Below are 24,928 nucleotides of genomic sequence, written 5' to 3' on the forward strand. Positions count from 1 at the left end.
GGAACTCTGCTTCTCACCCTCATCTCCAAATATGCCACACAGTGGCTAAATAATGTTTGTCTGGTGATTGTGTGCAGACCATGGGAGATGTTTAGCCTCAGTTTCATGCCCCTCAAAGCAAGATTGGAACATCTGACTGTATTGGAGCATTATCATCTTGAAACATGGTATCGCTTGTGGGAAACAATGTTTTCACCATGGACTGAACCTTCTCTCAGAATATCACGGTAGTAGTGGCAGTGATTAGCCCATTCTGGGTGATGATAGGACCTAAAGAATACCAAGATATTTCTGCCCAGACCATTGTTGATCCTCCTCATGTCTGATGGTTGGCAAAAGAGAGTTCGGATGATGTGCTTCCTAAACAGATTTAAAGCTCAACTGGACAGGTATTTGGAACGAACAGATGGGTGAAATGGGAGTGGGGGTTTTTTTTTTTTTTTTGGCTGATGCTGAATAAGCTTGCTTTCTTGCATCATATGCCTCTACTAATGCTAATGCTAATGCTTTGCTATTTGCCAAACGTAAATTCTCCCCGACATTGGAAAAAGTGGTAATGATGATTTTTCTGAAAATAAGACATGTTCCCAATCATCAGGTGTCCAGTTTTTGTGTTCCTTACATCACTGCATCTTTCTAGCATTACCATTCAAGGCCTTATACACCTTGAGCTGTATAAGGCCTTGAATGGGTTGAGCATTCTGAATTCTGATGGGATCCTTCCACTTGTTCAGATTACGAACCAATGGGGGCATAAATTCAAATTAAGAAAAGACAGATGTAGAATAGATGTGCGGAAATTTGCCTTTAGCCAGCGGGTGGTTAATTGCTGGAACAAACTTTCATCTGTCGTGGAAGTTGATAGGTTAAATAGATTTAAGGAGGAATTGGACAGGCATTTGGAGGGAATGGTGTGATTTTTTTTTTTTTTTTTTTTTGGCTGATGCTGCATAAGCTCATACACTTGCTTTCTTGCATCACATGCCACTACTACTACTACTACTACTGCCACAGTAATGAATGGTAATGGTAGAAATTCTAGTATTGCCAGTGGCTCTGTCATATGTTCCCACTGAACTGTTTTTCTATAAACTGGACTACTGAGACCAACATTAAGTTCTGCTGTTATTTTTGAGATAGTAATTTTATATTTTCGAGCTACAATCCTGTTTAGTGTCTGGCAATCTCTTTCAGTTAGCTTAAATTTTCTGCCACAATTCATCCTATCAGATTTTGTTTTTCTGTACTTGGTGAATGCAGACATCACTTTTCATAAGATTTCTCTGGATACATTGAAGAAATCAGCAGTTTTAGTCATCGGTAACCCTGCTAAACATGCACCAACAATCGAACCTCTTTGGAATTCAGAGATCAATCATTTTGTTTGTATACCTTTTTATATAAACTATAAATAAACATCAGCTTATTTTCTTTCCTTCATAGTACTACCCGCAAGAAACAAAAAAAAAAATAAATAAAAATAATCACTGCATGTTTATAAATGCGTCATACAGCTATTACAAAAACTACTGTCATATCAGGTTTTTCCATTATTTTGTCCCTGTATATACATACATGTTAAATATGTGTGTGTGTGTGTGTGTGTATATATATATATATATATATATATATATATATATGTGCAAGGTGTGGCTGTTAAATAACAAGACTGTTGGAATAAAATAAATATAATGAAATGTTTCGTACCTTACAAGTTATCCCCTTCAAAATAATTGCCTTGGGCTTGCACACACTGTTCTATACATTTCTTGCAAGCACAGAAAAATATTTCTGGAAGTTATCTTCTATAAGCCTTTTTAACACTATGGTTGTTTTTTTTCTGAATGTCTTCAGTGGACTGAAAATGGGTTTCCTTAAGTACACATTTTAGTTTAGGGAAGAGAAAAAATCACAAGGAGCTAGGTCTGGTAACTAGAGTGCATATTGACACACAGGGATTTGTTTTTTTATTTATTTTTTGGTAGAAATAAACAGAGAGCATTATGTATGCTGAATCATTGTATTAGTATTAATAGTGGCAAATGATGTAAGAAATCAGCCAATTATCCATTTCAACTATCCATCTCCTGCAACAGCAGGTCTAGTTTTTCTTTGAATTTATTCAGGCTGTCCACTTCTACAACATCAAATAGAAGACAGTTCCAACAATCAACCACCCATTGACTAAAAGAAAACTTCTGCAACCATCCTTCCTCATATCTTCAAATAGGTCTATGGGGCTGGGAAATTCCATACTGCAATAATTAAAGACAAATTCCGTGGGGAATGCTGACCATATGTCTGATGGACCACGTGCATGAGTGCCATGGGTCTGCTACTTAAGGATGTGTCATTGCAGTAATAGTATACTGTTGAAGAAGGAGACAGCAGTCTTCGAAAGCTTCAGGTTTTATCGCTTTTAATCCAGTTTATTTTAGATAATTTTATTGCTTCGGTATATTTTTAACGTTTTATCGTAGTTTATTTTATCGTAATTTATTGTAATATTTTAGTCTTCCGATAGTGTATCACATTATTTTTATAGTAAAAAATTTTTTTTATTCCTTGGCTGGTGTTTGTCTTTAATTATTGCAGCATCCTTCCTCAGTTTGAATTTATGCCCCTCATGTGTGTAATCTGAGCAAGAGACAGAATTCCATTAGCATTGAGTTTACTCAATCGATTCAAAGCCTTAAACACCTCAATCAGATCACCTTGTAGCTACCTAGCCTCCAGATGCTGCAATTTGTAGAACTGAAGCCTTTCTTGATAAGCCCATCCTTTTGTTTGTTTCACCAGTATCATTGCCCTTCTATGCACCTGTTCCAGAAGATCTAAAATCTTACTAAAATGGGCCTCCAGACCTGTATGCAGTACTCGAGATGCAGCCTAACCATTTTCTTGTTCAATGGGATAATCACCTCCTTATCGCTGCTAGCAAAGTTCCTGTATATCAGGGATGGCCAACAAGTCGATTGCGGCTTTAATTTTGTTCGATCATGATGAATTTTAAATATATATAAAAAATAGATTAGTCAAAATCTAAATGTTATTAATATTATGTGCCCCCTGCATTTGTTTATTAAAATCTGTTGAACCACGTGACTACTCTTGTCGCTGTGCAGCCGCCACGCTTGTCTAGTGAAAATTTGCACAGTTAATTTGCGGAGAGCATGGTGTATGATGTGTCGAATTCTTATTTAGCTTACTAATATTAATAACTGGACAGTACTTATGCGTTAATTTAATATCCTTTGATTTAAAATGAATACTGGAAAAAAAGAGTAAAACTTATCATTTTCATCAAGAATCAGAACTAGAATACTTTTTTGTAACGATAAAAGAAATGTTGTTTGATTTGCAATGCTTCCATGGCTATACTCAAAAAAGAAAATTTAGAAAGGCACTTCAACACAATCCATCAATCAAAATTTTATTTAAAAAATTAAATTACCACTATTTAAGTTCATTTCGATAACAGCAGGTGGAGCTAAAGCAATGACGGGCATCTTAATGGATTCATTGCATTGTGCCAAAAGGATGATGATTTTTTCCTAGATTTTTTTTCCAGATTTTTTGAGTTACCACTGTATCATCCACCAATAAGTGTTAGCCAGCGAAAGATTAAATACTAAAAGTGTTACAGACATAGCTTTCAAAATCGGGAATTCCATCAGGGGACAATCTCTTCAAAGGAGACTTTTCAAAATGAACCAGATATGATATTACACACAGATGAGTCGGAGTAAGTTTCTACCGAGATTTCGAAATTTGCTGAATGAAGTTAAAAAATTTTTTGATCAAAGGGGGGATAATTATCAGCAGCTATAAGATACGGAGTGGTTGTGTGATCTAGCTTTTTTTGGCAGATTTTACCAGTAAATTAAGTGATCTGAATTTGGAATTACAAGGAAAAAATAAAAACGTGGGTGACATGATTAGTAGTATTTCTGAATATAAATATCAATTTTTGGCAATGGCTAACAATCTAAAAGAAAAAAAAAATTTGATCATTTTGCAAATATGCAAGATCATTTGCAAAAATATCCTGTTTTTGAATTTAATAGTGAGAAATATGTTTCTGAAATTGAGAAAGTTGTGGATGATTTTGAAACCAGATTCAGTGATTTTAAAACAATTGAAGAAATTGTTCAATATATTTCTTATTCATTTAATGTCGACTTAGATATGAAACAAATTGCAGAAAAAATCGCTGAGATTTTTCACATGGAGAAAGTATTACTTGAAAATGAAATTATTACATTGCGAAACGATATCTTCCTAAAAGCCAGATCATCATCAGAAAAGACTTTTGGAAATATTTTTTTTCTGAGAAAAGTACCCAAATGTAAAAAAAATGCAGTGAACTTTTAAATTCCTGTTTTGGTTCAACATATCTATGTGAATCGGCCTTTTCGTATTTGAAACTAAAAAAGACGAAGAATCGCTCTACTCCTACTGACCTGCTTTAACTTAACTGTGTGCAATTAAATTCTTGAGATGGTAGATTGCAGCACATTTTGAAGAAAAAAAGTAGATCGCATCGAAAATTAAGTTGGCCACCTCTGCTGAATATCATTGACAAAACCCAAATGATCTGTCCTGGCAGCCTGTATGCACTGTATAACTTCATATCTGACTGCATAATTATCTCCAGGTCCTTTTCATTTTCCATTACCCCGAGTGTGGTACTAAACAGTTGGTACATTACTCTTGGATTACTGCAACCCATATGCAGTACCTTGCATTTGTCAATGTTGTCCAAATACTTATGATCACCCATGGCAAGTGGATGCACTACCTTAGATTTTATGTGCTTTTTAACTAAGAGCATAACCCTTCCCCTGCTTTCTTGTCTGTCCTTTCTGTACACATTGTACCCCCATATTCAAATTCTGCATCCCTAATATCTGAGAGACATGTATCTGATATCTCCACAATGTTTGCATTTGATGGCTTGACCAGCACTTCAAATTCATCAAATTTATTACTGTGCTCCTACCATTGGTGTACATGAAAGTATACATGCACCTGTTCTTACTTTTAGTTATCCTAACTCAACTCTTGTATTTTTTTTTTTTTTTTTTTTTTTTTATGGGAACCCCAAACACGAGAGGTATTAGAACCTATAGTACTTAGTACCGTGCTTGGGTTGGAGGTTGAGAAGACAAAAGAAGATATTTGTTGATATTGGACTTGAACTTCTGTAGATTGTAATTTTCAGGAAATATGTATGAAGGAAGATTGTTCCAGAAAACGGCAGTTGAATGAATAAATGAGGAAGATGAAAAGTTGGTTCTGTGGGTTTGAAGTTGGACAGTAAATGGATGTTGGCTGGTGGCGGCACATGTTTGGACTGTTTTGAAAGAGAGAGCGGGAATTATACAAGCCAATTCAGAAGAACAGTGCCCATGGAAGTATCCGTAGAAGAGGCATGCAGCAGAAACAGTTCGTCTATGAGAAAGCGAGTGGAGAGACTCTGTTATAGATGAATCATTAATTAACCTAACTGCCCTCTTCTGAATGGAATCAAGAAGCCTGAGAGAGGTTTTGGGGGCACCACCCCAGATGTGGGAACAATATTCCATGGCAGGGCGGATTTGCGATTTATACAGAGTGAGCAGCTGTTTGGAAGAAAAGTAACGCTGAGAGCGAAAGAGAAAACCAAGTTTTTTAGATGCAGAGGAAGCAATATTTGTAATGTGCTTGTGCCAAGAGAGATTAGAAGTCAGGGTAATCCCCAAAAGAGATATATCATTTTGCCTAGAAATCGGAGTGTCACTAAAGATAAGCATAGGAGCAGAAGAATCCTTTTTGCGAGATATAAGACAAGATTGAGTTTTAGAAGGGTTGAAATCAACAAAGTTGTCTTTGCCCCACTGGAGAATTACCCGAAGATCGGCATTTAAGGAATTGGCAGCAGATTTTCGAGAACTTGAAGCTGATTGAGCTGGACAAGGTTTCTCAAAATGGAAAGTTGAATGCAATGTGCTATCATCGGCAAAACTATGGATAGGATTTCCAGTCAATGGAAGAAGGTCATTGATATTCAAGAGGAAAAGAGTGGGGGAAAGAACTGAACCTTGGGGGACACCGGCATTAGTGGAGAAGTTAGAAGGCAGAGAGCCTTCTACCATCACCCTCAGTGAGCGATCAGAGAGAAAACTGGATAACCAATTACTAAAAACAGTTGGAAAACCATAAGATGGAAGCTTGTTTAGAAGACCTTTATGCCAAACACGATCAAAAGCCTTTGAGATGTCAAGAGCAACTACTTGTGTTTCACCGAACCTTTCCATTGAATTAGTCCATAAATGGGTAACATAAGCCAGAATATCACCAGTGGATCGACACTGACAGAATCCATACTGGCGATCGTTGATCAGATGGAAGGTTTCTAGGTAGTTTAAGAGTTGGCGGTTAATTGATTTCTCCATTACTTTAGAAAGAGTAGAAGTAATTGCAATGGGACGATAATTGGATGGGAGGGATTTGTCACCCTTTTTAGGAACTGGCTGGATATGAGCAAATTTCCAAGCAGAAGGAAAAACACCTTTGGAATAAGAAAGTGAAAAAAGGCGGCAAAGAATAGGAGTAAGTTCAGGAGCACAGGTTTTGAGAACAAGTGGAGAAATACCATCAGGACTTGGAGCTTTCTTAGCATCAAGATTCATCAAAATCCTTCTGATATCCTTTTGACGGAAGACCACAGGAGGCATTGAATGGAGCGTGTTGGGAATGGTGGGAGGTGTTTTACCAAGATCATTAATATATGAGCTCGAAGAAAAATGGGATGCTAGCAGGTCAGCTTTATCCTTGGCTGAAGTGACAACAGAACCATCTGGTTTGGACAGAAGTGGGAGCAGAGATGGACAAAAGTTGCGGCCAATAGCTTTGACAAGAGACCAGAATGCTCGGCTACCATTAGGGCAAGAAGCAAGTTTTCTACTCTTAGCCTGTTCAAACTCTAGTTTGGACTGATTAATAACTGCTTTACAATTGTTGCGAGCTTTGGTGTAGGCAGAAAATGAAACTGAAGAATTAGAAACAAGCCAATTACAATATGCAACATTCTTCTCTTGGACAGCCTTAGCACATTTATTGGAAAACCAAGGTTTACATAAAGGACGAGATTTTAAAGTGGAGTGTGGGATAAAGGATTCCATTCCTGCAAGAATAATTTCACTGACACGATCTGAGCAAACGTTGACATCAAAAGTTTTGAAACAGTAATCAGACCAAGGAAAAGAAGAAAAGAAGTCTCGCAGGTCATCCCATTTTGCATTCTTGTAATGCCAAACAATACGAGGTTGGGAATAGCCATGAGATAAAGGTTCCATTGGAGAAGAGACAATCACCAAGTTGTGATCTGAAGTGCCTAAAGGACCTCTCACTTCAATCTTGTACTTAGAAGGGTTGTTTGTGAGAAAAAGATCAAGCGTATTGGCTGTATGATTAGGATTGTCCGGTATTCTTGTAGGTAAGTGAACAATCTGTGCTAGGTCATTAGTAATTGCAAAAGCCCAGCATCTCGACCTGCTGGGTCGGTGTGACTAGAAAACGGAAGCCAGCTGGAGTTGTGAACATTAAAATCACCAAGGAAAATTACCTCACTGTTAGGAAAGCTGGACTGGAGAAAGTCAGGTTGCAAAGAGAGGAAGTCAAAGAGCTCCAAGTGATTAGTGGAGTTGGGAGAACGGTAGAGACAACAGATGAATTTTACACAATGAGGTAGAGAGATTTTAAGCCAGAGAAGATCAAAGAGAGGAGATTCCAAATTGCCAAGTCTCTGACAGGGAATATCAGAACGGATATATGCACAAGTACCACCTTTGAGGCGAAAGGAATCATACAGCAAATAATTTGGACATCTGAGATGAGCAGTAGTTGAATCAACTGATAACTGAGATTCAGTCAGAAAAAGTACATGGGGTTTGGAAGACTGCAAGTGGAAATGGACATCGTTGAGATTGGAATTGAGACCACGTATATTTGTGAAATGAATTAGGAAGTCCTTGCGAGGTTCAGATCTTTTCGCAGATAAGCTTGCTCTATTATTTTGACAATTCATGGTGTATTCAATAGTAAGAAAAAGTGGGTGGGACATGCTGTATGAAGTAATGAAATTTTTGAATATGGCGTACATGTGGTAAGAATATATCCAGATCCTTGACATAACGTGGCCTCAACAATGCTCCCCGCATACACACTACTCGGACTCCCTCCAGTCACTATCTGGCAGAGTAGAGGTAGCAAGATTATACACTAGCTGATCCGGAAGCCTCCTAGAGAGTTACCAATAGGTTTGATCCGGTGTACTATCTAGCGGCCGGCCTGCGAACACCGTTTTAGAGCTGGACCCTCGAAATGTAAGGAATATTGGATCTCGCCACGACATTCATCATAACCTCAAAAATCATCAATCATACTGCATGATGGAAGAGATAGGGAAGGGCTGGCCGGAACTTAGCTCTAGAGACTAAACATGGGTTCCACCACTTCAAGCGTCCAATAAGCGAAGTGGTGGTATTTCACCGGTTGATGAGAGTCATCTACCACCTAGTACTGCCTGGTAACATAGAGGGGCGGCGTTCCTCCATGTGGTGTGGGCGCCACACCTCGATCCCTGCTTACGTTGGTTCACAGCTGGGTGGGCACCCACCATGTACTTGTGCATGAAGGTTATAACCAGGATTACTAACAGTCCAACCATCGTGAAGGTGCAAGCAGAGGATTTGGCTGTCATAGACCGTCCGGACTTCGCCGAAATTGGGTCCACTTGACTTGAGTGTCACCCGAATATCAGTTCCATCAGCGTTTTAGACTCCCAGGTAGCAAGAACAGCTTGTCTGGCATATCTGAGAGACATAAATTTGTGACAACCTCAAGAATTTACCTGTTTCATGATGAATCATAGCAGACCTTGAGGTCCCCAGCCAGCAGCTTTCTTTCTAGGCTGCTGCATGTTACAGTAGAAATGGTCCCTGTAGAAGCAGTCTCTCCTGAATTTTTCTCACAGACCACATTGAAAAAATTCTACCCCATGATGGTTGATGGATGAAGCATCCAACTATCCTTCCCTATCAATTCAAGTCTCCACTCAAATTTTTCTACACAGCCCTCACAGAACTTCAATGTAGTATATTTTATCGACAGTCTGATTTGATGGGACATATTCAGCCATAATAATTCCTTTAATAAACAAGAAGTATGGTTTCCATTTTTGATTTTGACATTCTTACTTTTTTTTGGTCTGGGGGACTGTTTTTCAGTTGGTGTTTCTTTAGTTTTTTTAAAATTTTGAGTTGATTCTTTGTTTGATTCTTTTGATTGTCATTTTTACAGCAAACTGCAAAAGCGCAAGGTAGTGAAAATGTGTCTCACTGCAAAGTGAATGAGCATGTTGGAACATAACTTAACAGACAACTAGGGAAAGGTTCATCAAGTTACTCTGTGCACAAATATACCTCTGTTGAACTTAGCCAGCATTCATATTCCTTTTCTCATTAGCCTCCTGCTAACATTTTAATAAAATAAAGTTTCAGTGAAGTTCCAATTACAAGTTACTGACAATTGAATCCTTGGCAGTTGAATGGTTTCAGCAGAATTCATCATTTAAAGTTCTTGACTTTAAATTACTTGCCAACTTCTTACAAAATGCTAATTAAATCACATTAAATTTTCAATTTGTGCACTCAACATGCATTATGCGAACCAAAGAACTCCTTTGATACCACTTTCTCAGAAAGACACATAAGCAAACTAACAAATGACATCTGCATGTCATTTGTTAGTTTGCATTTTTTTTTTTTTTTTTTTAATTTTAATTATGGTTTTCAATGACTTTCTAGTGTACTATGTTTGGTACCAGTTTTTAGTGAGCCAAGAGTTGAGGATAAGTTATCAAAAAGAGTGAAGGTCGAGCACTTTTACTAGCGACTGTAGCAATCACAGTGGTTGCAATGCTAGAGAGAAAGGATATTAACTGGTGTTCAAAGAAAGTGCATCACCCCTTAAAATTATAATTGTCATCTGAATATGGCAAGTATATGGCAATATTTCTTACAGATTGCATCAGATAAGATTGACAGGCATAGGTGATGACGTCAGCTGTTACTTTCAGCTATATAAGCACGCTTTACAAGAGTTGCAGTCATTCCTTGCTTGCGTCAGGATGGCGAGTTACGTCCAGTTAACGACACAAAGAAAGAGTGCTATTGTTGCTTTACTTGAGGAAGGATGTTCTTCCCGTCATTTGTTTACAGAGTGTCTTGTAATCAGTCGACAGCGAGTAGATTTCTTTCCAAACTCAAGAATACTGGTTCTGCTGATAGAAAAAAAAGGAACCAGACGCAAACGAGTCTCTACACCAAAACAGGACTGCGTTTTGAAGCGCTTATGCCTTAAAAACTGTAAAGCTTCTTTGTCTGAGCTGCAAAAAGAATGGGAAGAGTATACAGGAGTGGTAGCAAGTGCAGTGTCAGAAGATGCCTCTTCAAAAATGGACTTGTAGCCCATCGTCCTAAGAACTAGCCTCTCCTCATACAAAAAAGGAAAAAGGCCTGATTAATTTGGTGTAAGGAGCATATCAAATGGATCCCTGAGCAGTGGAAGTCAGTTATTTTCTCGGATGAGAAGAATTTCAACCTGCATAGCTCTGATGGGAGACAAATGATTCGCTGTAGACATGGTGAAGAATACCATCCAGACTGTATGGTGTCTACAGTGATATTCCCTACCAGCCAAATGATATGGGGGTGCATTTTATATTGCGGAGTAGGTCACCTGCTGTTTATAAAAGATTCTGTAAATGCCAATGGATACCTGGCTATATTTGAAGGCAAATTGCTGCCAACCATTAGAGACCATTTCAACCTGCCAAGTAATTGCATCTTTCAGGACGACTCTGCTCCTTGTCATCGGGCGAAAAGTGTAAGTAGGCACTTCTGTAGTTACTTTAGTTTCATTTCTGCATTAGAGGTTCGACAGTATGTGTTTACATTTGTTACAGGTGAAAAAATGGTTGGAAGAATGGTCCATTACAACTGTTAGCTGGCCAGGAAACAGCCCAGACCTGAATCCTTTAGAGAACTGTTGACATCGTGTGGAATCTGCAGTTGCCAGAAAGAAACCAAAGACCCTTCGTGAACTTCAGAAAGCCATAATTTGTGTTTGGAATCACGAACTATCAGTTGATTATCTTCAGAAATTGATCTTGTCAATGCCTGGACAGTGTGCTACTGTCATCAGAGCTACAGGCAGTTCAACTAAATATTAATTTGCGCCTGGTGTACTTTTCATTTTGTTTTCCATTTAAAATGATAAACTGAAGCAAATTGAGGGCTTCTGTTAACATTTCAGTCATAATTGTCCTGTTTACCAAAACTGTTGTATGAAGGTTGCAAATGCTCATTTTGGAATATTTTGAGAGCACGTGTCAAATATTACATAGTGTGCCTTAACTATTAATAAATATCTTTTGTTTATATTTCTATTTGTGATGCTAGTCATTAATCATCATCACATTCATTAATAGTCATCGCAAAAAAGGGTTAGAAATGTGAAATTACTAGGTGATGCACTTTCTTTGAACGCCAGTGTAGCTCTCTAAATGTATAGTGTATAATTGATAGAAAAATATGACTGATATGATCACTCACTGTTTAGTTGCAATCAACTCTTGTTTGTCCACTGCCTGCAAATTACATTGCTGTACTTTCCATAAGTAAGTCTCATTGCATGCTTATGTGAGGCTATGTAAAATAATCATATATTGTTTGTAAGCAGAACTATACTTTTGGTGTCATTCAGGATAAGGGTGGCAATATTAAAAAAAAAACTCATAGGGGGCAAGGACCTTTCTTCTTCTGAGATTGTTTGATTACAGCTGTAATTGAAGAGGCTACTCATTACGTCCTTTTCAATATTTCTGCTCTGCTGTACCACAAGTCCTAGATAATGGGAACCCATTACAGCCATCAAAAACAAGGCAAAATCCAGATTTAAAATCCTAGTGAACTCACTGAAGATTTCTCAAGAGGAACACAAACTATGAATCAAAAACAGTTCATGTGTATGGATTGAGTAAGTTTAATGCTGATGGAATCCTTCTTGCTTAGCCTACAGACATAAGGGGGCATAAATTCAAATTGAGGAAGTATGGTTGCAGGATAGATGTGAAGAAGTTTGCCTTCATCCAGCAGGTAGTAGATTGGAAAAAAATTCCATCTGGTATCGTTAGAAGTGGATAATTTGAATAAATTTAAGAAAGAACTAGACAAACTATTAGAGAGATGGACTGCTGATATGGGAAGTTTTTTTTTTTTTTTGATAATGTTGCTGTATAAGGTCGCTTTCTTTACATCATTACTAATATTAATACTCTATTGAATTCACTTAAGGTTTCTCAAGAGCAGCACAAACAGTTCAGAAATATCTTTCCTCTTTGGGAGCATAAAGTCACAGAAACAGTGATATCCATTTGATCATGAATGGCATACACTCACTCACAATCATTCATGATCATTAATGTTAAATACTACTTAGGCTTGTGAACATTTCTTCAAGATCACATCTTGATACACTAGATCCCTCAGAACAAATTTTGACTTCATTTCTCTTTTTCCAAGACATGTAGATCTGAATCATTTGATGTTGACTATGTATAATTCAGATAACAGAATCCACATAAACAACTTGAACCTACATAAGACCCATCCAAATGACAGCCTGCAAACTCTGTTCACTCACAGTGCATATTTTAGCAACATGCTTAGAACTTTAGTAACTTTCCCCATTACTATTCAAGGTCTTGAAGGCAGACCTCAAAGATAAAATTCTCAGTCAACATAACGTATGACAAACCAAACTGGTCACTTGAGGACTTGAGTGACAGTTTTGTCATCTTGCCTGCTGGTGAAGTAAAGTTTCACGATTTCTTCATCTTCAACAGCGCTCAACCATAAATAAAATTCAAAATTGAAAAACCAACAGCAGATGACTGCTATCACTCCAACTTTCTATCAGAAGACTTTCTATACAATAAATTTGTCAACATAGCATATGTACTGCTATTAAAAATGGTTTACGGAAAAGTGGCCCCCAGCATTTCGCCACCGGCACATTTCGCCTCGCACATTTTGCCCCCAGTAGATAATGAGTAGACCCCTAAATTTAATTCTAAAGTCCAGCGACAGGACCAAAAGAAATAATTGGTCCATATTTATTAAACCGTTTAGACCTTCAAAAATCTAATTTTATGCCAATCCATGTAATGGTTTCCTTGCTGCCAAGAGGTATGGTGAGTGCTCATTGTTGAGACCGCACGGTCTGAACACTACGGTTCTGACAGTGGGGAAGATGTCCAATTGTTTTGCAAAATTGATATCGCCATCCTCAAGAATTATTAGCAAGTTGGACTAGGAGAGTTGGAAAAGAAGCTTCCTATATCTAAAATAAAGGTAATTCCTGTTGATTTATAATATAATAGAATATAGGAATTATCGAGCACTTAATAACTCTCAATTATCAAATCTATTAAACAGTTTTTAATGTATGATTCTCAGGATGAACTGCTCCCGGGTCGCATGCTTATTTTTTCCACTAGTAACAATCTTCAGTTATTGGCGAGTAGCCAGGAGTGGTTTTCTGATGGAACAAGAAGTATGCTGCAATTTCTGCTAGAATCAAAAGAATAGTCCAAGATTTTCAAAATCATAATGTGATTGATTACCTTAGAGGCATTGCATACAACTTCGAGTTTTAAACAATAATAATGTGCATTTATTCTATGATTGATTACCTTTGATTTGATTACCTTTACCTTTGATTGATTCATTCTATTAAAACAAAATAAATTAGAATTAATAAAAAATTAGATGTATTATTTACATTTCTATAGCCTATTCATTATCTACTGGGGACAACTTTTCCAGATCCCATTAAAAATACCATCATATCTTCCTAGCACCAAGACAAGGTTATCACCTCCACCATAAAATGCCAATCCCTGCTCAGGTTTAGTGCAGTAGTAGTAGTGCAGACAGGTTGCCAGAGTAGGTCATGGGGTCTTGTCAGTGATATTCAGGAAAATTGCTAGCAGCAATATTATTCCCTTGTATAAGGCAAATGTCAGGTGAGACCTTGAGTACTGCGTCTGGAGACCTCATTTTAGGAAGGATGTAAAGTTGCTAGGACGAGTACAGAGAAGGGCAAAAAAAAAAAAAAAAACAGGTGAGGGGAACAAAGGGGAGCTCTTACAAAGAAAGGCTTAAGTTCTGCAAATTGCTGCGTCTGGAGACTAGGCACCTGTGAGGAGATTTGATTGAGCTTTATAAGGCCTTGAATGGATTGAGCAGGCTCAGAATGAATGGGTGTGAAATGGGAAGTTTTTTTTTTTTTTTTTTGCTGATAATGTATAAGCTTGCTTTCTTGCATCATACAATAGCCAGACAACTGGGTCAGAGCCTATCCAAAATGGCACGGCTGGTGGGATGCTCATGGTCAGCTGTGATTAGTACCTACGAAAAGTGGTCCGAGGAAGGGGAACCCACGAACCGCTGGCTTGGTGTTGGACGACCACGGCTCATCAGTGCTTGAGATGAGCGAAGGCTCTCCCGGATGGTACGTAGCAACAGAAGGGCGACTGTGGTACAACTCGCCGGTAATTGGAATGCTGGTGACAGGAGTAATATGTCACAACACACAGTATATCGACCCATGCTGAAAATGGGGCTGCCCATGCTAAACCACGGTTCACTGGCGACAGCACCTACAATGGGCACGCGAGCATTGAAACTGGACCTTGAGTGATTGGAAGAGGGTCTTCTGGTCCAATGAATCACATTTCCTGTTGCACCGCTAGGTACGTGTGCGTCATTTACCTGTGGAAGTGGTGGTGCCTGGATGCACCATGGGACGAAAACAAGCTGGCAGCGGCGGTGTCATGCCTTGGGCGATGTTCTGTTGGGATACCCTGGGTCCGGTCATTCATGTGCCAGGCACTCTGATGTCTACCACCTACCTAAACATCATTGCTGTCCAGGTACACCCTTTCATGGCAACGGTCTTCCCCTTTGGTGGTGCAATCTTTCAGCAGGATAATGCGCCATGCCACACCACCTGGATTGTTCAAGACTGGTTCGCGGAACATGAGGAAGACTTGCAGGTATTGCCCTGTCCTCCAAATTCCCCAGACATCAATCCCATCAAGCATCTGTGGTTTGTGTTGGAAGAGCAACTGCAATCTGTAGCATCTCAACCACGGACCTTACAGGAGTTAAAGGATCTGCTGATTACTTGTTGGTACTAGATACCACAAGACACATTTAGAAATCTGGTAGTGTCCATGCCTTGCCAGGCATGGACACTACACTTACGAGCTGTTTTGGCTGCACGTGGAGGATCAACATCATATTAGCTAGGTGGTCATAATGTTTTGGCTCATTGGTAATAGTTTTAATAGGTCATAATGTTTTGGCTCATTAGCATTATCATTGCCTCTAGTAATGATAATGCTAATGTCATCTACTTTTGTCCCTGGCAGACATACCTTGGTTCTATTCCACCTTTCCTTTTTGAACAACATATTTCCCGTTTCTCTGACAATAGAGTCAGAGACAAGACAATAACTATCTCCTGTGGGACTAGCGCATTCTGCCTTGAAGGTTGCCGCTGTGTTGTCTGATGCACGAGTGAACTCTGGCATTGAGTTGGAAAGCTGATAGCTTGATGGGCCACATTTTAATTCCTGAATACTGAGTTGGTGTCTAATTTCTTCACAGTCTTTGCAATTAGCACAATACACAAAGCCATCCTCCTTGGGTGGATCATGTTCTGTTCCAGAAAGGTCTGTAAACATTTCATAGGTTTTACTTTTTTTTTTTTTTTTTTTGTTGTGATGTGTTGGAGAATTGCCCCTTGTGATTCTCCCCTGAGCCACAGCACTCCCGCTACTTTGCGACTGTTACTTTGCTGCTCTAGTCTGGGGCATGATTTCTGTTGAAATATAATTTGATTGATTAACAATGAAAATTAATAAAGTTAATAAATTTAAATGATTAATCGACAATATCCACTAAGCTGATAGATTTTTCCTAAATGCTGTGATACATATTATTCTATCCAGTTTTACATTATACCTTATGCTATCAAGTTCAAGATATATGTTATGCTATACCATAACGATTGCAATGTTAAATTCATTATATCCTTGCTAAAAAGTAAAAATTCCTTAGTTGAACACAAAAAGATATATGCCCAGCAAGTGATTAACTTTCAAGCTACTTATTTATCACAATTTAAATCCTGCTATTCTTCTGCACTACTCATTACGTGCTATGATATTTGTGCCAAAACACGATACAATAGCAATGTGGTTAATAAGTCCTAACTTACAAAATCAGTAGCTAAATTTAAATATAAGCTAATGAATGTGACTAAGACTATTTAAACTGTTTGTAAAACATAATTTAATAAGTTAATTAATCAAAAAGATGGTAAAAATTTCCAAAATACTTATCTATTTCCATGAATTAAAAATTCTGCATCCCGGCACATATAATTTAGGACCCTAATCTTCTGAAGTTTTTTGCAGTCACACAAAGTAATGTTGTCCATCACTTCTGTTTTGTGCATAGTGATACAGCATATTTTTATTTGATGATTCACATCAAATAAAAATAAAATATTTTAGTCACTCTAATCACAGCAACATTATCTCTCTCTCTCTCTCTCTCTCTCTCTCTCTGGCACCTCTGTAGCCAGATGGGCAGGAGCGGCAGTGCGTAGTACACGCTTCTTGATTAGACCGGGGTTCCAGCCCCTGATCACCAAATACGGAGGATGTGGGAAGGTCAGGGAATGACCACCGCATATCCCCAGAGAAATATGACCTTAGCTGCTAATGCTTCTAAAAACCAAATAACAACATCTCTCTCTCTCTCTCTCTTTTTGCGCACTATGGCCATAGCTGCCGATGCACTTAATAAATCCCGAAACAAACAAACTCTCTCTCTCTCTCTCTCTCTCTCTCTCTCTGCTGCAACGTTGAAGAGAATAGTTTTATGTATAGAAGTTCATGCACATGCTTTATACTATATATAAATTTTTTTTTTTTTTTTTATTCAGTTAATACTTACAATTCATTACGTTTTATTAATACAAAGAAATACAGTCAGATTATATTCTTAGAAAGTATTTTTCTACCAGGGATAAGGAGGTGATTATCCCCTTGTATAAGGCAATGGTCAGGCCACACTTTGAGTACTGTATACAGGTCTGGAGGCCTCATTTTAGGAAGGATGTAGAGCTGTTGGAACAAGTACAGAGAAGAGCAACAAGATTAGTGAATGGAACAAAGGGTTGCTCTTACGAAGAAAGTTTTGCAAATTACAATATCTGGAGACTGGGCACCTGCGAGGTGATCTGATTGAGGTGTATAAAGCCTTGAGTGGTTTGAGCATGCTCAATGCTGATGGAATTCTTCTTCTTACTCAGAATAATCGCCTGAGAGGGCATAAATTCAAATTGAGGAAAGACAGTTGTAGGATAGATATGCGGAAGTTTGCCTTTAGCCAGCGGGTGGTTGATTGCTGGAACAAACTTCCATCTTTTGTTGTGGAAGTTGATAGCCTAAATAAATTTAAGGCTGAGTTGGACAGGTATTTGGAACGAATGGAGGGATGAAATGGGAGCGAGTTTTTTTTTTTTTTTGGCTGATGCTGCATAAGCTTGTTTTCTTGCATCATGTGCCCTTGCTAATGCTAAAAAGTATTTATTTATTTTTTTCCTTCCAATTTTAGAAAATGTCAAGAACCTGGGTCCACACACTCTTTCTTTACAAGCAGTGTTACCAGAAGGGGACACAATGCTCTGTTCAGGAAAAGAACTTCCCTCATACAAGATAAGGTTTACTGTTACAGGTATTATAAATATTTAAAATATTTCATTGGAAATTTATTTTCAATTTATATTACTAGGAATTGGAAAAAAAAAAAAATATATATATATATGTATATTTATAATTATTGATAAAAAATAAAGTTAAAACGACAATAACTGTAACTAATATGTAAATAATATTTATCAGTCAATGCAGTTGCAAGCAATCATGCAATACACCCATAATGTCTATAATATTAAGGATAATATAAAGAACCATTGGAATAAGTAAATCAATCCAATAATAATACCATCAGGGATCTAAGAAAACGCAAAAAAAAAAAAAAAAAAAATATATATATATATATATATATATATATATACTGCGTAGGGATTACCTTGTCCACAGTATATATATATATATACTGCGTAGGGACTACCTTGTCCATACTTTGTAAGAGATACTTTTTCGTTTTTTTTTTTTTTTTTTACATTTATTTATTTATTTACATTTATAAATTTTCTCTTGCATAACTATGGGCAAGTATGGAAACGCAGTCTGTTGATGCTATGTCAGGTGTAGTCCCCCGATGAAATACCTGATTTAGCATCAATATTTACTTTGCTGACATCAGATTTCATTATTTATTAATTTCATATTTTCTTCCCTGTTTCGGAGTACTGTATTTAGCAAAATTTTTCCCGCCTTTATCTGATGTAGGCTATCGTAACTTTCTTTTGACGTTTTGATGTAATTTTTTAAGCTTTCCGGAGTTTCGAACTGCCATCTTTACTTTTATTTATCATATTAATTATAATATACATATATATATATATATATATATATATATATGTAATGTGTATCCACCAATCTATACTGCAATTGGCTTGACATGGGAATTTAGTAATTATCCTTATTTATTTGTTTTATTTTGCCTATAACAATTATATGTTTCCCTACTAGGTTATACCATGGACCAAAGTCAGCTAGGATTGATATCACATCCCTTAGTTACCACCTACTCGTTCATACTATGTTCATAGTTATTAAGACTGATGTAATGTTTTATCTAGACATTGATGGCATTAATCAGCTCTTCTCACCATTATTAGGTCTTTGATTTAATTTTTGGTTTTTGCTATAGTTTTCACTGTTTGCATCACCTTCACAATTGAATATTTTACCTTTCAACTGTTAACCATTTGCCATATCTACTATATATATATATATATATATATATATATTATCACTTTTTACCGACAATCTAGATGACTTCAACTGGGGCCAACCTCCCAGAATGAAGGCAAAAAACGACAAGAAGTTCTCTGTTTCTGTGATGATCAATATATGCTAAGTAATTTAAATCTAACCAAATATAAGCCAGTATAGGCCGGATGTAAATCGAATATAAATAAATCGAAAGAAGATAATAAAAGTTAAAAAATTTAGAAATATTAGAATCAAAGGTAAGAAATATAAGTAAAATATAAATATAAGCATATATTAATCATCGTTGACCCGACAGAGAACATAATTTAATGATTACAATAAGATTAAATATATAATACATACTACATATTGACCGTATCTAGGACATAATGTAATAGTCGTCAAAATAATATGTGGTGCCCCCTATGTGATGGATACGGTAAAAATAAATAATTAAATTAACGCATAGAGAAACATGCAGATAGTAAGAAGAAAACTAAAGAAGTAGGAATAATAGAACCTGAACTCCACAAAGGCGAAAAATAGTGGTATAGATAAGAAATAGTTTCTCCTACGTCCTCGGATTTCCCTAATAATTTCGGAGAAATAAAAGTAAAGAGTGTAGGACAGTTTAAAGACATTACAAGATATAAGTTGTGGCTCGGGTATGCCTGAGCTGAATTTGCATGTTATCTCAGCGTGAACTTAAGTAAATTTAAATGAATTTAACTATATATATTAAAAAAAAAAAAAAAAAAATGCAAAAATGATACACTGTAATTTGCAAGCTGGTGGGTACAAGTTTTCTACGCCGTAAGACACCAAGAATGCAAAGTGTATCCTATTTACATATATACATGGCACTAAATATAACGATTATATTGAAAATTATATTAATACAATATAATTGTTTTAATATAATTGTTTGTTTTAATGATTGTATTAATACAATATAATTGTTTTAATATAATTTTCAATATAATTGTTTTAATATAATTTTCAATATAATCGTTATATTTAGTGCAATACATGTGTTCTTGCAGGTAGGTCATTCATGGTCAGCAATGTCTTGTCCAGTTGTGTCCAGTACAACTATTTAGTGATAGTGTAGACCTGCCCTGGAGGGGGGGGGGGTCAGCAGTATGTTCCCTCCTTGGAAACCATGACAGCAGATCGCTTCGGAAGGCTTAATGGAATCTTCCCTCTCCATCATATCCTAGAGCTAGCAGAAATTCAATCCAGCAGGGAGCTGAATCAGCAAAAGCGAGTTATACTCGCATTGTTCTACTCCTAAGAGAGAAGAGTTGTCAGCACTGGTTTATCATTTGATCTTCAGTAGAATGTGTTGTCTATGGGGGGTTGTTCTATTTACTTGTGGTATTGATCTGTAATAAGAATGGGTGTAGCCTAGCAGTGATTAGTCAGGCTGAGTGAGATTGGATCCCAGAAGATCAGTTCTTCTTCTGAAGACTTCAGCATAGAGTGAAAGTTATTGAAGTTCTCTTTTGAATCTATTAGGGTTGGTGCTTCTTGGAGGGTGAAAACCACAGTTATGAGTTGTAGTGTTAGTTGAAAGACAGTGTATAATGGGCATCGTAGGAGTATATGCTCAGCAGTTTCCCAGGATTCACAAGTGCAGTTTGGTGTCAGTGAGAGAAATTGTGGACTTTAGCATTTGTTTCCATGTCCAGTAAGAATGTAGGAGGCATATAGGCTCAGATTAAACCAGGACAGATGTTTATCATATTCCTTTACAGAGAGTATCATTCTTCCAAGCAGTGTTCTCCCAGGATTGCTGCCATTTCTGGATGAGGAGATCTTGTATGCTCTTGTCCATTGTTGGGGAGCTGGTCAGGTCCAGAGAAATTCTAGAAATATCAGCAAGAGTTCTAGTTCTTAGATGGTATTTAAGATAAAAAAAAAAAAAAAATGATCTCAAGATGGATAGGCAGCTTGCCACAACTCGCTTACAGTGCTTGGGTGGAGACTGACCTGTAGGCTGTGGACATCATAAGTAGTATTACCCTTTGTGATTATGTATCTTTTCTGGATTGCCTTGAGAGGAATAAACACTCATAATAGATTTTGAGAGTGCATCTCTTCAGACCCAGTCTCTCCGTGTGATTCTTGCTATTTTCCCTACAACTCTCTCGATTTTCTCTTTGACATAGTCACAGTAAGGAAGGAATGAATTTCAATCATTCGGGATGTCTCCATGGTATTTTTATGTGCTTGTGTATTTTATTTGGTGGTCGCAAGGTCTTTGTTATGCCCTTGATGTACACCTGACGAGCCTTAGTGGTAGAGACACTCAACTTACTCGCATCACACCAATTAGCAAGATCTTCCAGGATGTTGTTAACTAGTCTCAAGTTGCCATAAATGATCATGGCAAGGTCATCAGCATAAAACACTTTTAAAGAGTTTTGATGTCTTATTGAAAGCCATTTATAAAAAATGACATTCCAGCATAGTGGCCCAAGTATAGATCCCTGGGGGCAGCACCTTGTGATATGTCTATTTATTTAGTGGTGATTGGCTTTCACTACTAGGTTTTTGTTTTCCAGATCACTGGACATGAGGAGAAACATTAGTTTGGATACCTCAGCCTATCTGAACCTCTTTAGAATGCTTTGCCACCAAAGTGTGCCAAAGGCCCCTTTGAAGTCCATAAAGAGGCCAAGAGCTTACTTCATTTCTGTAGTCCTGGCTACAAGTAGAGCCTTGATAGCACCTTCAGCATTATGTCCTTTTTTTGGAACCATACTGTTTGGGCTACAGAACTTTCTTAGATTGATATGCAGCATAGAATCTCTGGGAGATTAATTTCTCAAGGATTTTTCTGGGAACTGAGAGAAGTGCAATGGGATGATGTGATTGAGGTTGGTTCTGCAGTTTGTCCTTTTTCAGTAGGATTTTAAGATGGACACACTTGCAAATGTTTGGGAAGATTCCATCTCACAGACAGGAGTTATACAAGCTAAAAAGAATGTCTAGGAAGTATAGCTAGACCTTAATGACCTCAACCCTAATTAGGTCTGCTCCTGGGCATTTTGCAGACTTTCTGAGTTAATCACTATTTCAGTCTCTGCTCTGTCGAATTCTTGTTCAATGGGGTTGCCTTGATAACTGAGGTCTTCTATACACATGTTGATTTGTGTGGTGGATTCTAATTGACTGTTGTCCTGGTAAATAATGTGGTCCAAGATCTTATTGGCAGTGTTCCCAAGAGAGGGTCTCAGCATTATTGCTGTCTCTAATGGATGAGAAGACTTCTCCTGGTTGGATTTTTTCCATAATTTTCTTGTATAGTAGTTCCAGAGATCAGAATTGCCATCTCTATCAACCAGCCTCTCCCAGGCATTTCACTTGAAATATTGTTCTGTGATACGTTCTTCTTTGCTCTTTGTAAGTATTGTACAGTCTGTTGATTTCATCACGGGCCTGTTATTTCTTTTTGCCTTTTAGTAGTTCCTTCTTGAGGTTCTCATTTGTTTCCTCTGCACTGTAGTGTTGTTGTCCACCAGGGGACTTGATTTGGTTTTCTTTTCTTCCTGGGAATTGAAGCATCATAGGCATCTAGAATAAGTTGTATCTCAAGTGCCTGTGTCTCAGCCAGGAGTTCTTTATTGTGCTGATTTGATGAGCAGGAATGGCTTGTAAGTGCCCTGAAAACTGCCCAATATGCCATCTTGATGTTATACTGGGTAATATCTTTTGGGGAATGTCTTCTGTTATCATCTTCTAGTGCAATGCTGTAGGTGATTGGATTGTGGTCACTAGTAGACTAGGATGTATGGATTTGCCATTCTAGTATTCCGTTGTAGGAGAGGGGTATTGGTAATTGTTATGTTGATATAGGATTAACCTAGCAGGGTGACACAGGTTGTCCATGGGAATTAATGATTTTTAAGTTTCTAGCTATAATGAGTTCCTCCAGGAGTTCACACCTTTTATCTGTTCTTGGGCTGTTCCATAGAGTTGAGTTTGCATTGATGTTGGCTGCCACCAAGAAACATTTATCATTTAGTTTTCTTTTGAAGGGCTTCATCTAGTTGATTTAGGCATGGCTGTATTGGTTGTTTGTGTTTGCTACATTGGAAGTACACTGAAAGAATATACACTTGCCCAAAGAAGCCTTTGATACTGGCACAGGCAATGTGGGTATTACAAAGCCCAGTGATTTGTGTATAACAGTGAGACTAGAATCTATGATAGCTCTGGCCACAGCATTTCCACCCTGGCCTTCTGTGGTTGTGACAGATTGGACCACTCTACATCTAAGTGGGAATCCCTTTATTGCCCTTTTAAAAGAATATGGCTCTTGCAGGCACAGGATCTGGATCTGATGATTGGTGATTATTTTTGTGGCCTGATTCAACAAAGAACTTTTATGTTGTTGGCTCTTGAATTTGTTCTGTTTGTGTGCACTTATTCATAGCAGCTCTTCTGTTTAATGGCTTCTTTGGCTGCGTGTCAAGTTGTGTCCCTGTAAGAATGAGAGTGTTCAATGCAAGGTTGAGATTTTTTGGGGCACGTTTTAAAATTTGTGACTGATGCTGGCACAATGGCCACAGGTGTAGCCATCTAATTATCACTAGTGACTCTTCACTGGTGATAATTTAAAAATTATCACCAGCGAATTAAAAATCTGCAGATGAAAGAACCACTAGGTGGCAGTGATCACAGTATATTGATGTGGGATTTACTTAAAGATGGAGCTACCATCAAGGATAAAGTGAACGGTTTTTAACTTTGTAAAGGAGACAATTTTTAGAACTATCTAAAATTTTAATCGATGGCATGAAATTTTATACAGTGGGAACAAATAATGTTGTTATCAACAACAAATTCTAAAGGAGAAGCATTCAGGGAAATAACCATAAAAGCTACTAGGCTTTTTATACCAACTAAGAAATACAGTTTAAGGCTTAGACTTAAATGGATGTCAGATGAACTCTTTAGACATGTGACAGAAAAGAAATGCCTGGGTTGCATATAAATTATCAGGTGATATATAGAAGACTATGGTAGATATAAAATGGTCTGCAATCAAGTCACAAAAGCTGTTAGGCAAACTAAGGCAGATTATGAAAAGTCTCTTGTAAATAATGCAAAGAGCAGCAGCAAAGTCTTCTATGCTTATATTAAGAGTAGAAGGAAGGGTTTGAATCACATTGGTCCACTTAATGTTGGTCCACTTAAAGGGATGGTTGAGTGGGAGAAGACTGAATGGTTATCAGTGGACAATGCTTATATTAAGAGTAGAAGGAAGGGTTTGAATCACATATACCCTTGCACAAAAAAAGACTGCTGTACAAATTGGAGCGTGTGGCATTAAGGGAAAGCTACTGCTGTGGATAAAGGGATGGTTGAGTGGGAGAAGACTGAGTGGTTATCAGTGGACACTGCTTATATTAAGAGTAGAAGGAAGGGTTTAAATCACATTGGTCCACTTAAAGGGATGGTTGAGTGGGAGAAGACTGAGTGGTTATCAGTGGACACTACTCTTCATGTAATTATTAGAGTCCCATAGCATTCAGTGCTGAGCCCATTGTTGTTAATTGTATTTATTAATATTGATGAAGGTATATCACACTAAGTTTGCAGATGATACAAAAGTTAATAGGATGATTAATGACAGTAATCAATGTATGCTGCTTCAACAATATCTAGAAAAATTAGATCAATGGGCTGAAAAATGGCAATTGATGTTTAACATTGATAAATGCAAGGTACTGCATTTTTCAATGTTAAACTTTATTAATGTAAAACATTTTAATATCAATGTAAAATGTTAAACTATGTTAACATTGACAAATGCAAGGTACTGCATAT

The 24,928-nt window shown here is 37.4% G+C and overlaps 1 protein-coding gene across 1 annotated transcript in view; it reads left to right on the forward strand.

Moving 5' to 3' along the window:
• LOC150075318 (structural maintenance of chromosomes flexible hinge domain-containing protein 1-like) overlaps window positions 1-24,928 on the forward strand; it is a 736,477-nt gene that overhangs the window by 215,902 nt on the left and 495,647 nt on the right. The window contains exon 20 of the mRNA XM_090388445.1: window positions 17,802-17,921. Within this exon, the coding sequence (XP_090244571.1) occupies window positions 17,802-17,921 (120 nt within the window). The remainder of the gene's footprint in view (window positions 1-17,801; window positions 17,922-24,928) is intronic.

Source organism: Mastigoproctus giganteus, chromosome 14 (assembly GCF_048544385.1).
Source record: "Mastigoproctus giganteus isolate SK-2022 chromosome 14, ASM4854438v1, whole genome shotgun sequence".
Lineage (NCBI taxonomy): Eukaryota > Metazoa > Arthropoda > Arachnida > Uropygi > Thelyphonidae > Mastigoproctus > Mastigoproctus giganteus.